Source organism: Lissotriton vulgaris, chromosome 7 (assembly GCF_964263255.1).
Source record: "Lissotriton vulgaris chromosome 7, aLisVul1.2, whole genome shotgun sequence".
In the NCBI taxonomy this organism is placed as follows: Eukaryota; Metazoa; Chordata; class Amphibia; order Caudata; family Salamandridae; genus Lissotriton; species Lissotriton vulgaris.
In genome coordinates this window covers 1,016,098,418-1,016,114,964 of record NC_141695.1, presented here as the reverse complement: position 1 = coordinate 1,016,114,964, position 16,547 = coordinate 1,016,098,418, and the positions used below count along the sequence as shown (strand labels likewise).

At 49.3% G+C, this 16,547-nt stretch overlaps 1 protein-coding gene across 1 annotated transcript in view; it reads right to left on the bottom strand.

Annotated features, from left to right (window-relative positions):
* RANBP17 (RAN binding protein 17) overlaps positions 1–16,547 on the bottom strand; it is a 1,388,837-nt gene that overhangs the window by 1,204,050 nt on the left and 168,240 nt on the right. The window contains exon 3 of the mRNA XM_086931437.1: positions 2,651–2,741. Coding sequence (XP_086787563.1) covers positions 2,651–2,741 — 91 coding nt within the window. The remainder of the gene's footprint in view (positions 1–2,650; positions 2,742–16,547) is intronic.

Sequence of the window (16,547 nt, the reverse complement as noted above, 5' to 3'; positions counted from 1 at the left end):
CAATGAGCACTCGTGCATGTATGGCATCCATCTTGCGGGAGCGAGCAGCGGCGCCAGCTATTTTGAATTATCACGCCAGTGCTGGTTTATATTTGCCTATCTCGTGGTCGCATTAATTGGAAACAGATGGCGGTCACGTTCACTTTTGTTTACATGTGCCTGCTCGCACTGGCTTGGCTTTCATTTTCTTGCCGGCCGTTATTCAAGGCACTGGATCATGCCTTGTTGCCTGCTGACGTGTTGTTTGCGTTACCTTTTTTGGGCATGCGCATTTTTGACATGTGCCTGTTCACGCCGGCTTGGCTTTCATTTTCTTGCCGGCTGTTATTCAAGCTGCCACATTGTTTTGAGATGTATGGGTGCAGTGATAGTCGACACAACTGCGAGCGGTCAAGCAGCAAACTTAAATAAACTGCGGTCTTTTCTACCAACCAGAGAAATTGTACAGTATTTGATTTAAACGAATGCTCTTTGCGGAGTGAGCAGAGCTCGTGTTATAGTATTTACAGATTTACTGTGCAGCAACACTACAAGTACCAGAATGCGCTACTCATGCAGGCGCGAGGACACAAATGTCTACACGCCTGTAGCCTCTTATTATGGCAAAAGCTGCCTGTTTTAGTAGCAGCTTCTGCAGGAGGAGCATATCTGCCGATACTTAATGGTTGAAGGGGGGCAGCTAGGCTTCAGCATGTGTGATCAAGATGTGCCCCGGTAACGTGGGATCACCCTTTCCACGCACACACACACTGTAGAAGGCTGATCGCTAAGCTACCGTGCTTGGATTTCCACTGTGATCTGAAGGGGACCGACAGGTCTTCGCCGTATGCACATGAACGTGCTGAGCACTCTTGAAGTATTTACAAGACCGTGGAAGACGTAGGCGCTGTTTGCGTCTGTGAGCCTTTGGTGGCAGCAGAAGGTGCAGTGAGGTATAGGGGGGGCGGGGCTCAGTTTGTCTACCTATTGAACAGTACCTGTGAGAAGTCATTATCTCGCGGCACCATATGTTCTGCAGTTGGAGGGCTGCTTGCCTTAGAAGGGCTGTCTTGTTGTGTTCATTTAGCGGGGTGTCGCCTGCTGCTTAGAGCCATTAGATCGCTGTCCCTTGCACCTCGATACTGAACCCTGCCCATGAACAGCACCTGACCTCGCCAGTCTTATCGATTTCAAGCAAAACAAACCAAAAACCTTCTGCATCAAGCCATGCCAATTCATCACTGAGCCCAGGTCAGTGCCTGCAGCGCCACGGACAGCCACACATGAGAAGCATTGAACACGCCCAGCGTTGCCGCCCGTGGCCTGCTGACCTACACCCAAAACCAAGCGTGGCCTGTTGCATGATTGAACCCATCCAGCACAGACCACGCCCATCCACCCGTGAACCCATCCAGCGCTGACCATGCCCACCAACCCTTCAACCCATCCAACACTGACCTACTCCCATCCACCAACCCTTCAACCCGTTCAATACTGACCCACGCCCATTCACCCACCTGTTTAACACTGACCTACACCCATCCACCCACTCTTGAACCCGTCCAACACTGACCCATGCCCATCCATCCACCCATCCATCTACCTGTCCAATACTGACCCACGCCCATCCACCCACCCTTCAAGCCGTCCAACAGTGACCCACGCCCATCCGCCCATCCTTCAACCAGTCCAACACTGACCCACGCCCATCCAACCTTCAACCTGTCCAATACTGACCCACGCCCATCCACCCACCCGTTAACCTGTCCAACACTGACCCACGTCCATCCACCCACCCTTAAAGCCTTCCAACACTGACCCATGCCCACCCTTCAACCAGTCCAACACTGACCCACGCCCATCCTTCCATCCAACCTTCAACCTGTCCAATACTGACCAACGCCCATCCACCCACCCTTCAACCTGTCCAACGTTGACCCACGCCAATCCACCCACCCTTCAACCCGTCCAACGCTGACCCACGCCAATCCACCCACCCTTCAACCTGTCCAACGCTGACCCACGCCAATCCACCCACCCTTCAACCCGTCCAACACTGCCTTGCTGCCTTCCATGTCTGCTTCGCACCCACCACATCTCTGTTGTTAATGCTCTTGCTTAATCCTTCTCACAGGGCATGCAGGGTGGAAGTATTCTGGTCCTGCCGCTGATACATTAAACGTGACCGGCTGCTGAATGTACTTTCTGATGTTTGTAACCTTGCAGCTTGTGTGCTGCATGGCTAAACACTTATAAGATCTCAAAGGTGAGACCTATTGGCTATGCCAATGCTTGTTTTAAAATAATATTGACCTGATAGGTCGTCATGTGCTCAGAAGAAAACGCTTTAGGCTGACTGGAAGAACTCCATTGCGATCAACTGAATTCAATGGTGTGAAAGCAAGCTGAAGAGTTAGAGAACACACATTATCCCCCATTGTGGCTTGTGGCACTCGTAGTGATTTATGTATTAACACCACATCCAGAAAAACACTGTACCCCACAGAATCTTAAATTGCCCATATCGAATTACAGGTTCATCTTACGGGCCCAACCCTAATGAGAGCATCTGTTTCTATTTTTATCACATTTGGAAAAACTTGACATTTTGATGGCGCATACATTTCTACGGATTCTGTACAGTTGTTGTTAGGGAATAAAGTTAACTTACGGATGTCAATCCTCTGTTCAATTGGTAAGGGACTGGCTCTGCAGACAAGTTTTGAAAGGCATGTTGCGGCGAGGAGTTGCGCATAGGATGACTATAAAAAAAAAAGAAGAAAAGCTTTATGAGAACTGAGAGAAAAAGAAAAGTATTCATTTGATAAAAATAGCACTTGTTTCAGTCTTTTTATTCAGCAAAGTAAAGATGCAAGAGCTCTTTGTAAATCAACTTTACCCCCTCCTCTTTCACCTGCACTTTATGAAATGTACTAAAGAGCCTCTCAGCACAAAGCACTTTTGCAAAAAGTCATCTCTGCAGCCATTTCTTTAAACAAGCGTGTTAGAGTAAGTTATTTATAGGACGACTTGTGGAGACAAAAGAAGTAAAGCTCTAAAAAGGAGGGAATAAGGGTTTATAATATAATTGCAGCTTAAGGAATCATAATACTGCAAGGCACGCTGGCGTTCCATCTATTTTATTTATTTTGATTTTAAAAGTTTTGTATAGCGCTGGCTAGATCCAGAGGTATCAGAGCGCTTTACAGGAGTAAGATGATAAAAAGCAAACATGGCATACAAGTAGATAAAAGATAATGAAACAACATGCGAAATATACCAATAAAAATAGATAAACAGGTGCAAGAGCTATACACTTGAAGTAATTAGGCAGGAGATGTTAAGGAAATGGACAAATAATTGGACAAATATAACATTGTGATTGGGGATCAAGTGCAGGGCACAGGTTAGGATCCCCAGTAATAATTTAGGAAGTGGATTGTGAATTCTTATTTGAAGCTTGAATAGGAGGGGTTACAGCGCAGGTTTATTGGGAGGGCATTCCAGATGATAGGGGCATTATCACGGAAGGAGCGTGATTGTGTGGATTTTTTTTATGAAGCGGTGGGATTAGGAGTATAGTGATGGTGCTTCTCAGAGTTCGTGTGGTGCCTTCAATGAGGAGTTTTTTGGCGAGGTACTGCGGAGTGTTTTGGTGGAGGGCTTTGTGAGTAATGCAGCAGTTTTGTAGGCGGATCTGCCTTCAATGGGGAGCCATTTAAGAGATTTGAGAGCAGGGGATATAAAATCGAAACGTTTGCAGTCTGTGATGAGCCTGGCTGCAAGGTTGATCACAGCTGTGACTGGAGCAAGGTGGAACTTTGGGATTCCGTTGAGGATGGCGTTACCATAATCAATACGTGAAAGAACAAGTGAATGAACAACAAGTTTAAAATCAGCGGTAGGTATAAAGGGTTTGATTTTCTTGAGGTGACGGAGAGTGAAGAGGGCTCCTTTAGCGGAGTTTTTGATGTGGATGTTAATGGTTAGGGTGTTGTCGATAGAAATAACAAGAGATTTGACGGAGTTGGACAAGTTGAGTGAGCAGTTAAGTGAGTTACGGTCAGAGATCTAGGATTGAACGGGAAGAGGGTTATTTTTAAGGGAGAAGAGAATGATTTCGGTTTAATTAGGGTTAAGTTTGAGATGAATGGAACCAGATTTGGATCTTGGTGAGGTTGTTGTTCAGGTGTAGGATGTCATTGTGTGAGTTTTAATCTTGTAATAGATTTGGGTGACATCGGCGTAGAGGTGGTAGTTGATGCCTGCTTGTTTAAGAATGAGGGTGAGGGATTCCATGAATAGGTGAAAGAGGGAGGAAGAGAGAATAGATCCTTGGGGGACTACAAGGGAGACAGGAGTGGGGTTAGAAAGACAGTTTTGAATTTTGATTTGCTGAGTTCCGTGTTGTAGGTAGGAGATAAACCATTTGTAGGCAGTACCATTAAGGCCGAAACGGGTCCTAAGCATGTTAAGGAGGGCTGAATGGTTGACTGTATCGAACGCAGTGGAGACATCAAGGAGGATAAGAAGGCAAGTCTTGCCATTATCAAGTGAGTGGTGGATGTTATCGATAACATTGAGCATTGCCGTTTCGGTGCTGCAGCCTTTCCTGAAGCCTGATTCAAAGGAGTCGAGAAGGTTGAGGTTTCCGATGTGTTTGTCTAGTTGTAGAAGGACACATTTTGCAAGAACCTTTGAGAGAAGTGGGAGGTTAGTGATGGGGCGGGATTATTTAGGTCATTGGGGTCAGCATTCGGGTTCTTGATTATGGAAGAGATTTGTTCAAGTTGAAGGGAGGTGGGGACACAGCCAGTGGAGAGAGAGGTGTTGATGATTGTGGTCCATTATGGGGTGATGTTGTGTTTTAGGGCAGGGACAAGGTTAGAGGGTAACAGGTCTTTTGTGTGGGAGGACAGTTCAAGATTACCAATTATTTTAAGGACTTCTAGCTCAGTCATGGGGAGGAAGTTGAGCAAAGAGGCATTATTCTTTAATTGTGAGTTAGGGGAGTTGGATTCCGGAGATGTGGTAGGGGATAGGTGTGAGGAGAGGTTGGGGGGTGGGGAAGTAGGTAGGTGAGGAGAGTCACCGGGGAACGGTATGGTAACGGGCGGAAGAGAGAAGGGGTCAACAGGTGGAGGGGATGTGACGTAGGAATTAGCGGTGAGGACAAGTTGGCATTGGGAGTTGGAGGGGAGCTGTGTGGGAAGGAAGGATTGATCAATTTTAGCTATTTTTTCCGAGAAGAAGTGGGAAATTTCTTCACATCTGGATCAGATTTGGAGGTGCAGGAGAAGTTTGGTTTCGAATGATTTTGAAGAGTTCCCTAGGTCTGTTTTTGGCACGATCGAGTTGAGTGCGGAAGAAGGATGCCTTTTTCTTGAAGATGTGGTTTTTGAACTTAGATCTAGCACGTCTAAGGAGTGAAAGATGGGAGGGAGAGGGATGGTGTCTCCAGGTTCTTTCCGACAGTCTGAGAGACCGTCTTTCGTTATCTGTTTAAGAGAGAGCAGACACGGTAGACAAGAGCCTCCCGTTCATCGCTCAGGAGGCGTGTAATACCCAAGAAGTATCCAAAGGAGATTAATTAGCCTTGGATACCACTGCGAGGGTCGCTTGTGGAGGCTGAAGGCCCTTGAAGTCACTTCCTTTTTTCCAAGAGATTTATCCATGGAACCCCGTGCGCCAGATGCCGGAGGAATTGTTTTCCAAGAGTAATCTTTTTCGAAGTGACCAGAGGGCAGATATCTGGGACAGGTCACTGACCAGCGCACGAGTAGGATTGCCGGGCCGCAACATATGACAGGGTGGAAGCCCTACAAAGGCCACACACAGACCATCTAGCTAGTCCCGAAGAAGACCCCACCCAGACGAATATAATATCGCACATTATTTCAGGGGTCAAAACGTTGACGCTTTATTGCCAAGTGTTAATGATCACCCAGACCACGAGAGAAATAATAAGATTAATTACCGACTGGGCTGATACTTTTGTTTTAAAAAAATGTACATTGTGTCTATATATAATTTTTTTTGTAGTATATGTTCATGTATTTTGTGTATAATGTGTTGTGATATGTAAATATATATAATGTTTTTGTTCACTTTATGTCACAAATCTTAATGTCATTGTAGAAGAATCGTTTTGTGTGTGTATATATATATATATATATATATATATGTATTTAAATACTTTGCACTTACCTTTCTAAACATTTAATTTAAAGAACCATATTATGAAATAGAATACATGAGTTTTGCGTTTTTGGTTTGGATATAAGTTAAGATTAATTTTTATTTTATTGATTGTTCTCATCTTTGTAGAGAGATAGAATTGAACGAAGGTTCTTTATTTTAAATCTGAGAGTGGCAGAACCACTGATCTCTTAAAGTATGTCTATCGTTATTAAGCTTGGTAGTAAACCAAGAGTTAGAGGGGTCGCTTCTTTGGTTTTTGAGTTTAGGCGGGGCCAACTGGTCAAGGATACCGGTGGCAGTATTGTTAAATTGTTCAGTGAGATCATTACCATTTTGTGAGGGGGGAATGAGAAGAAGTTGAGCTTGGAGTTTAGACTCAAGAACACCAGGTGGGATATGTTTTAGATTCCTGGTCAATTTGATTTTGGAAGTGGGGAGATTTGCAGTGGTAGCAATGGTGAACAGTATAAGGTGATGGTCAGAGCAGTCAATGGGGACGATATTAGTTACGGAGGCCAGATCTTCGTTGGACAGGATGGCGTCAAGGATGGCTCCTTTACTGTGAGTAGGGGACAGGCATAGTTGTTTGAGTTCATTGATCTCAAGTAGATTATTGAGGAGGGACATAGTAGGATCATCGGAGTCGTTCCAATGGAGGTTAAGATCTCCAAGAAAGAGATTTTTTGAGTTGGATAATGAGGATTGTGTCAGGAGTTCAGATTAGTCCTCGATGAAGGGCTTGGGAGCTCCAGGGGGGCGATATATGTTGTGTAGACAAATTGGGTGGGAATTTTGAGTTGTCAGTTCAGCTTCCAGGTATTTGCAGGAGTAGCAGCCAGAATTATTGACAAGGGATAGCTGAAGTTCTTTTTTAAAGATAACGGCTAGACCACCCCCAACTCTGTCAGGTCTATCTTTTCTAAGAATGGAGTATCCCGGGGGGGGGGGTGGGGGGGGAGGTAGGTCTAGTATGCTCGTTGAGTGGCCATTGAGCCAGGTTTCTGTGAGGAATGCAATGTCAATGGATTCACATAGGATAGTTTCCGAGATTTCCGTGGCATGCTGGACTGAGGAGCTACAGTTGACAAGCATACATGTAAGTGGGATGGGGTTGCATAAGGTGGGTGGGCAAGAGTAGATAGATCGATGTGAGTTGGGGTGGTGGTCAGGGGGAGGAGGGGATTTTATTAGTCCCTAGTATAACAGGGATGGGTTTAGGGGAGTGGAGGATTGGCGGTTGGTAAACTGGGAAGGTAAGGGTTGCATAGGTCAGAGAGGTCGGACGGGGAGAGATTGTTCGAGGTGCAGCGAGGTCTATGTATACGGCAGTGAAGAGGAGTTGATCTCCAATGATTGTGTTAGGAGTTTGGGGATTTTGGGAGTGGGGGTGGGAGAAGATTTTATGGTGAGGGGGGTTCTGGAGCAGAGCAGGATAACATCTTTTCTGAATTGAGAAAGTGTAGTAATCAAATTAGATAGGTCAAGTTCAATGTTGTGTGGGCTCTGGGCAATTATGGTGATGGGAGATACCGAGAGGGCGTGGTTAGGGTTAGTTGCGGAAGTTGGACTGGTGTGTGAAGGGGGAGAAACGGTAGTGAGTGTGGGGTGAGGGGTGACGGGGCAGTTAGGTGTGAGGGGTTTGGTAATCAAATTGGATAGGTCAGGTTCAGTGTTGTGTAGGCTTGGGCGATAGGGGTGAAGGGAGGTACTGAAGGGGCGTGGGAGGGGGGTAGGGAGTAGTCTGTGTTTCTTGCAGAGAGTGGACTGATGTGTGAAGGGGAGATAAGGTAGTGGGAGTGGAGTGAGGGGTGATGGGTCTGTTAGGTTAGAGGGGTTCAGAAATCAAATTAGATAGGTCGAGTTCAATGTTGTGTAGGCTCGGGCAATTAGGGTAAAGGGAGGTACTAAAGGGGCATGGGCGTGGGGGAAGGGAAAGGTCTGGGGGGAAGGCAATGGTCTGGGGGTAGGGAATGGTCTGGGTTAGTTGCAGAGGGTGGACTGATGTGTGAGGGGGAGATAGTGTAGTGGGTGTGGAGTGACGGGTGAAGGGGCTGTTAGGTGTGAGGGGTTGGGCTAGGTTGGACAGGAGGTTAAGATGTGATCAGAGAGGATAAAAGGGCATAGAGTGAGTGGAGAGCGGATATATTGGGGTGGGGGGGCTGTGAATTTATCAGGGGTTGGGATAAAGGATTGGGAGGCGGAGTTGGGAGGGCCTAATGGGGCAGGATAGGGGGGATGGGGAGGAGAAGAGGGTGTTCGCTTTGGGGAAGGGGAGGGGGTAAGGAGTTGTGTTAGGGGATTGAAGGGAAAGGACAATGGCATACGTGAGGGTTTGGGAGGGGCGGAGAGAGGTTGAGGGGTCAGGAGGAGTAGGGGTTATGTGAGGGGAGTGATAAGTAGATGGCAGGGTGTGAGTTCTGGAAGTTAGGAGGAGAGAGGGAAATTAGAGGGGTATGAGAAATAGGTAACGGTGGTTGGGGGATCTCATTTGCTGTAGAGAGGTCGAGGGAGGGTGAAGGTGAAGTCCATGATTGGAGGATGGTGTTAGCTGGATGGTTGAGAGTGGAGGTGGAGTAAGGGGGAAGGGGGAGAGAGGTTGGAGGGGCGTTATATTGTTGGGGAGAAGGGGTGTTAGGCGTAGAGTGGTCAAGGAGGAGAGACATAATGCTGAAGTGGTGTTCGAAGATGGAAAGGTGGGATACTGTGGCTTGTACAAGGATGTTACCTGTTGTGAAGATGGAGATATCAATATCAACATGGAAGTCAGGGGAGGGGGCGGTGGATATTTTGAATCTATAAGGGATTTTAGTTGATTTAGAAATTGGGAGGTGTTGTAGGAAGATGCTTTTCTATTTGGAAGGATGTTTGGAGCAAAGGATTAGGAGTTTATGTTTGAAGTTTTTCTTAGCATGTTTGGAGAGATTGGGGGGTAGAGAATAGTCCATGAGTTGGGACCATATTTGGAGAGAGTAGGGTCCTGGGGGAGATGGTCAAGGCTGTGAGGGGTCATGTTAGGTAAATGTGAGAGAGAGTGGAGAAAGGGAAGTTTAGGAAATAGGTGCTAGAGCAGGAGAGGAGGATTGGGAACCAAGGGGGGCACTGGGAGAGTGGGTGGTAGAAATAAGGGGGCTAGACAAGGAATAGGGTATACACACGAGGAATTATAATCGGCAAAATTGAGCAGATCAAATAGATAGACAATTATATCAACAACATGGAGCAAATAAAATAGTTAAACAATCAGCAAAATGGGGCAGATAAATATATTATCAGAAAATATCGCGATCAGATAGATGGACAATCGGCAAATAAGAGCAGATCAGTATAAAACAAAAACAATGCTTGCGAAAGCGAGGAATGTCTAAATTGGAGAGGGAATACTGGAAGAGAGAGTAATACAAAAGCATAAATATAGAAAGAGTTAGAGAGACAAATGGATAAATCACTGAGACCAAGAAGTTTATAGGCGGTGGAGGTTAGAGTAAGAAAATAGAGTCACATAAGATTCACCAAAAAACAGATACACAAGTACTGTTGAAGGACAACATAGTGTGGCATTCTCCATTTTGTAGAGTTTGAAGAGAAGTCATCCATTTTGGAGAATTCTTGAAGAAAGGACACCATTTTAGGAGAAACAAGAAAAACAAACCATTCAGGGGGAAGTCAAGGTAATGTAGGTGGAGAGAAAGAAACAAACAATATCCAGCATGTCAGAAAAAGAACCCACGTCAGCAGCATGTCTGAGAAGAGTACGCATGACGGAAAAAGTGTAATTCAGTCGATGAAGGGGTCGTCAGACAAAGAGCGAGTAGATTAGCCCGTAAAAGAGAGCCATCTTGGACACAGCAAGGCTCCCGTTAGGCCGGAACCTCGGATGCGGCACAGCTCTGGGGGAGCAAAGAGTTTCAGGCAGGGAATTGGGCAAGCTGTCAGGGGAGAGGTAGTGGGCGGAAGCCCACTCAAGCCCCCCCAGGGGGTCAGAGTAGAGGCAAGAATCAGAGGAAGGGAGGGCGAAGTGCCGGTCAGGATCCCTCGCTCCTCTTGCTCAAACACATGGGCAGTGCGTACGGCTCTGGTACAGCGAAGGTCTGAGTGCTGCGAGAGGAGCAGAATAAGAAGAGGAGTGTCGCCAGCATGGACGGCCGCAGCAGCGGGAAAGGCGGAGGGAGGTCTCTGGTCAAAAACAAGGATTGAGGCAAAGTAGGCCAGTGGGGCGCAGATCACCCAGTGAGCCATGTCCTGGCAGAGCAAGGACTACACGCCACCAGACCTGGGGCGGGAGGGCACTGGACAGTTCATGGAGCCCCGTCCAGCCACAGCCAGCAATCCCAGCAGTACGCCACTCTGAGGGTCCTCAAGGGCCTCAGAGGCCGCAGAGAGGAGTGGGAGTTACTGTTCGGCGGTGAGGTAGAGTCTTCAGTCCAGAATAGATCAGGGCGGCAGTCTCTGGAGGGGCCACACCAGCCAGGGTCCAAAGGTGTGGAGGACTCGTCCCGACTAAACACGGGGGGTCAGGTCACAGCGAGGAGCAGCCTGGTATAATAGTCCACAGGTCATCCAGTTCCATCCGCCAGGATAAGGATCGTGCGTCAGCAGAAACGAGGCAGCAGGGCACCAGATGGCCCACGGAGCTCTCATCGGCTTCAGTCTGGGGCCCCTAAACTCCGAGGGCCCTCGAGCACCGGACAGGCTGCCGGAGTGAACAGGGGCACATGATGTGCAGCGGTCACCAGAGAGGCAGCCAGAAAGATCGGGGTCACAAGATCCGCAGAGGTCAGGCAACAAGCCAAGTGAGGATCAGGGGCAATAGTCAATTGGAGAGGCCACAAGTCCAGGGGTGCAGGGGACTCCCCTCAATCCGATCACTGCGAGGAGTCGGTCCATGAGTCTGCGGGATGACAAGTCGTCAAATGTTGTCTCCAGATGGGTAAGAACCGATGCAAGCTAATTTCTGATGAAAGTAATTAGATTGGTTGCAGAATAGTTGTGTGATTGTGGTGGATGGCTGGGTAAATATGAGACATCTACCAATTTAGTAGACCCAAAACCCGGGAGCTTTATTTGAGAGCTCCTAAGCGGCGGCCATCTTAGAAAAGAAGTGATCGACACAATGAATCTCAACGACCTCCATCTAGAGGTCTGAGGCCTCCGAATGTCTAATGAGGTCATTATAAATCTAAAGTGAATTGAAGATTATCCTGATTACGTGACTTTGGGGTCTTTTATTGCTTAACATAATCACTAAATTATTAAAGCCTATAGGTCTCACCTATACAAGAGCTATTAGCTTTGCCAATGTTTGTACACCAGTGTGGCTGCTGTTGAGCATGGCTAAAATTTAGAGTTGTACAGGGGAGAGTTTTAGAGTGGCTGTGGGAGAGACCTGCCCTCTCCCCCAGCAGCTCCACTGTTGTGCAGCTGCCGCTGCCCCTGTGCAGGTAGGTGTTGAGGCCCTCCTCCACCCGCAGGATCCTGCCTGCGCCTTCATCCCTGGCGGTCCAGTGGGAGAGCCTTGCTCTTCTGCTGGTCCACTGTTGTCTTTCTCTATCTTTTGTGCCCGTTTTTCTGTCTTTTGTGACTGTTTTCTGTCTTTTGAAACCGTTTTTCTGTCTTAACTTTCTACTGTCTGCACCTCATCCTTGTTATTTTGCCTGTGTTTTCTTTTCCGATTTGACACCTCTGCATCTCAGCAGTTTTTTCCTGTTTTCGCCTGTGCCCATTGTTCTCCGTGCCCTTTCCTGACCCTGTTGCCCCCGCGGCACCTCCCCCTTGCCAGTGCCCGCTCCCACCTCCGCTTCCCTCCCCCTTCCCTATTTAATGGCACCCGCTACGTGGCCACGAAAGGCAATACAGTCTGCGCCCGTCCGCGACTCGACCACGACCAGCGCCAGGGACCCTGGATCTCCGACCTCCCACCGCTACGACTCCGCTGCCCTCCTCACACTCAACTCCGGAAGGAACAACAACTGCCAGTGGTCGACCTCGAACACCACCCATGGCCAGTTCTCCTGCAGACAATCCTTCACCATCCACAGCACCCCATTCACCGTCGCACCCACACCGGACACCCACACCACAGAAGCCCTGAAGGGCATCCTCCTCAATGTGCGCTACCTACACAAGCATGCTATAGAGATTTGGGACCTCCTCGACCAACTCTCGCCAGACGTTGCCTTCTTCACGGCAACTTGGACAAACGCCACCTCCGCCACAGACTTCGCCACTGTCATTCCCGACGGATACAAGAGGGGGACTCGCCATCGCACACAAGAGCTCCCTCCGACTCTCCACATGCAGCACGAGCAGCTCCCTCTCCGACACGGAACACCTCCACTTCCAGATCCAGACCAGCCCCAGAACAACGCTATGCGGCACCCTCACTTACTAGAGCACCAGGGCCTCGCACCTCTTTCACCACCACCATTGCCGACCTCATCGCACCCCACACCTTCGCCTCCACGGACTACATACTCATCGGAGACCTGAACTTCCACCTCGACAACAGCAGCGACCCAGACTCCACAGCCCTTCTGGACAACCTCACCAACGTCTGATTGAAGCAGCTCGTCACCACCCCCACCCACAAAGCCGGACACATCCTCAACCCCATCTTCGCAGGAGAGACCAAAGTCCACTTCAGTCTCACCTTACAGCCCCTCTGGACAGACCATCACGCCGTACAGTTCTCCTTCAACACCACCACCACACACAATCCACACCGCGCCCACCACGAAGGAACTGGAGCAAGGTCACAGAGGAGCACCTCAACTTCACCCTCATTCACGACCCGCCCTCTCCGCCACGACCGACACCAACTCCGCAGGCAAGGAACTACACCGATGGATCACCAGCTGTTCAGACAAGCTCACACCCCTCCGCCACCCCGACACACAATGCCCACGGAAGGCCGCCTGGTTCACCACCGACCTCCAAGAAGTCAGACGCTACTGCAGACCTCTCGAGGACCAGAACCCCTACAAGAACGCCATGACAGAATACCATCAACTCAGAGCCACCAAGAGGACCTTCATCCAGAACGAAATCCTCACCAACGGCATCAACTCAAAGGAACTCCTCAACGTCATCCAGCAGTTCACCAAACCCCCCAGCAAAGCCACGGACGCCATGCCATCCCAGGACCTCTGCACCAAGATTGGCTCCTACTTCCACCTGAAAATCAAGGCCCTCTACGACAACTTCAGTGAACAGACTCCAGAAACAAACCCCCTGCCCAGCAATGACAGCCAGCTCACCATCTCCACCTGGACACCGGTCACCACCGAAGATACCACCACGACCATGAAGAGCACCCACTCAGGAGCCTCCACGGTCCCCTGCCCACCGCACATCTTTCATAGGGCCACCACCACCAATGGCTCCTTCGAATCTGGCATTTTCCCCGACGATTGGAAGCAGGCAGAGGTTCAGCCCCTCCTCAAGACACCCTTGGCTGACCCGACGGACCTGAAAAATTACCTACCCATCTCTCTCCCTTCCTTCGCTGTCAAAGTCACCCAAAAAAATTGTCAACGCCTAGCTGACCACCTTCATCGAAGAGAAAGCCATCCTCGACTCCTTCCGTCTGGGTTCCGCAGTAATCACAGCACCGAGACCGCCCTCCAAAACCTCCAACGACGACATCGGCGTGCTACTCGATCAGGCCCACACCGTGGCCCTCATCCTGCTAGACCTCTCCACAGCCTTCAGCACAGTCTCCCACTGCACTCATGCAGCCAGACTCCACAACGCCAGCATAAGAGGAAGCGCCCTCAACTAAATTTGCCCCTTTCTCGCCGGCAGAACCCAAATGATGAGACTCCCATCCTTCGGCTCCGAACCAACAGAGATCAACTACGGAGTACCCCAAGGGTCTTCACTCAGCCCCACGCTCTTTAACATCTACATGACAACCCTCACCGCCATCGTCAGACAACATGGGCTCAGTATAGTATCCTAAGCCGACATCCAGCTCATCCTCTCCCTCACGAAGAACCCAGAAGACACCAGACTCTGCTTCCAAGAAGGAATGAAAGGCATTGCAGCCTGGATGGGCAACAGTTGCCTAAAGCTCAACTCGGAGAAGACAGAGGTCCTCGGACCCTCCTCTATGCCTGGGATAACACCTGGTGGTCCTCCGCCCTTGAAAACCCATCCACACCAACGGACCAAGCCTGGAACCTTGGCATCATTCTAGACTCCTTCCTCACCATGATTCGCCAGATCAACACCATCGCCTCCACCTGTTTCAACTCCCTCTGCATCCTCCGCAAGACCTTCAAGTGGATCCCCCCCGCCCGCCCCTCCGAAGTCAGAAAGACAGTAACCCAGGCACTCATAACCAGCAGATTGGATGGACTACGGGAACGCCCTCAATGCTGGAATCAACAAATCCCTGCTACATAAACTCCAGACCATCCAGAACACCAGCAGCAAGACTCGTCTTCGGAATCCCACGACATGAGTACATGACCCAGCACCTGCCAGACCTCCACTGGCTCCCCGTCGAGAAGAGAGTGACTTTCAAGCTACTCACCCACGCGTACAAATCCCTCCACAACATCGGACCCAAATACCTCAAAGAAAGAGTCTCATTCCACGTGCCCAAAAGAAACCTCCGCTCCGCCGACCTCGCCCTAGCAGAGACCCCGCTCATCCGCAGAGCAAGAGAGAGGCAGACAAGCCTTCTCCTACGTCGCGGCCAAGGCCTGGAACAAGCTCCCAATCAACATCAGGCGGTCCCCTACCCTGCACACCTTCAGGAAGAGCCTCAAGACCTGGCTTTTTAGCTGATCCGGAGCTGCCCCCTCCCCCAACGCCTTGAGACCCTCACGGGTGAGTACCAGACTTTAAAAGCCCCTAATTGATTGATTGATTGGTTGATTGAGTGTCAGAGAGTACAAGTGAGTGTCGTGGAGCAGAGTGGAGTGTCGGAGCATAATGGAGTTTCGTAGAGTGGAGTGTCGTAGAGCACAGTAGAGTAGAGTGTCATGGCATAGAGTGTTGTCAAGGGACTAGAGTGTCAAAGTGGAAGGGGGTAGAGTGTTGTTGAGTTGAGCGGCATAGAATGGAGTAAAGTTGAGTAGCGTGTCGAAGAGTGGAGTGGTAAGTGTATCAGAGTGGGGTGGTGTAGGGCAGAGTGGAGTAAAGTAACATGGAGTGGTGCAGAAGGAGTTGCATGGAGTTGAGCAGAGTGGTGTAGAGGGGAGAAGTGTGTTGTGGAGTGTCGTAAAGTTGAGCGGTGTTAGTGCCATTGAGCCGAGTGGCATAGAGTGTCAGAGGGCAGTGGCATAGAGCTGAGTAGAGTGATGTAGATCGGTGTTAAGTAACAGAGTTGCGTAGAAAGAGTTGTGTCGAGTGGAGCAGTGTTGTAGCGTGGGGTAGTGTGGAGTAGATAGTCGTAGAGTGGTATGGCATGAAGTAGTGTAGTAGAGTGAAATGGCATAGAGTGGAGTAGTGTGTTGTAAAGTGGAGCGACATACAGAGTCAAAGTGGAGTGGCATAGAGTGGAGTAGTGTGTCGTAGCATAGAGTGCAGTAAAGGGGCATGGAGTGTCAGAGGGATTGCGCAGAGGATCGTGGAGTAGAGTGTTGTAGAATGGCATAGAATTGATGTTGTAGAGTGGATTGGCGGTGGGTTGAATGGAGTAGAGTGGAGTAATGTATCTTAGTGTGGAGGAAAGTGGAGTCCCGTAGAGTCCCTGAGAGTGTGGAGTCCCGTTGAGTCGAGTATTGTTGATTGGAGTGTTGTGGCATTTAGTGGCATGGAGTGGCATGTCATAGTGATGAGTGGAGGAGCGTGTCGTGGAGTGGCACAGAGTGGAGTAGAGAGGCACAGAATGCAGTAGCGAAGAGAATATTGTTTCAGAATAGAGTGGTGAAGGGTAGGGAGCAGTAGTGTAGAGTGCAGTTGAGCTCAATAGAGTGTCGCAGAGTGCAACAGTGCTGAATAAAATGGCATAGAGTGGGGTAGTGTGTCATAGCAGAGTGGAGTAAAGTGCCATAGAGCGGCATAGAGGGAGTTGCGTAAAGTTGCATAGAGTGAAGTAGAGTGTTGTAGAATGGAGTAGCATAAAGTGGAGGGACATAGAAAGCAGTTTCGCAGAGTGGAGTTTCGTGGCATAAAGTGGAGTCGAATGGCGTGTCATGGAGTGATGTGTCATGGCGCAGAGTGGAATGGAGTGGCCTAGAGTGTAGTGGCACAGAGTGGAGGGGAGCAGGGTAGAGTGTAGTGGCATAGAGTATAGTAGGATATGGTGTAGTAGAGTAGAATGCATAGCATACAGTGCAGTGGTGCAGCATAGAGTGGCTTACAGTGCAGCGTGCTGTACAGTGCGGTGGCACAGATTTGGGTGGTGCAGATTAGAGTGG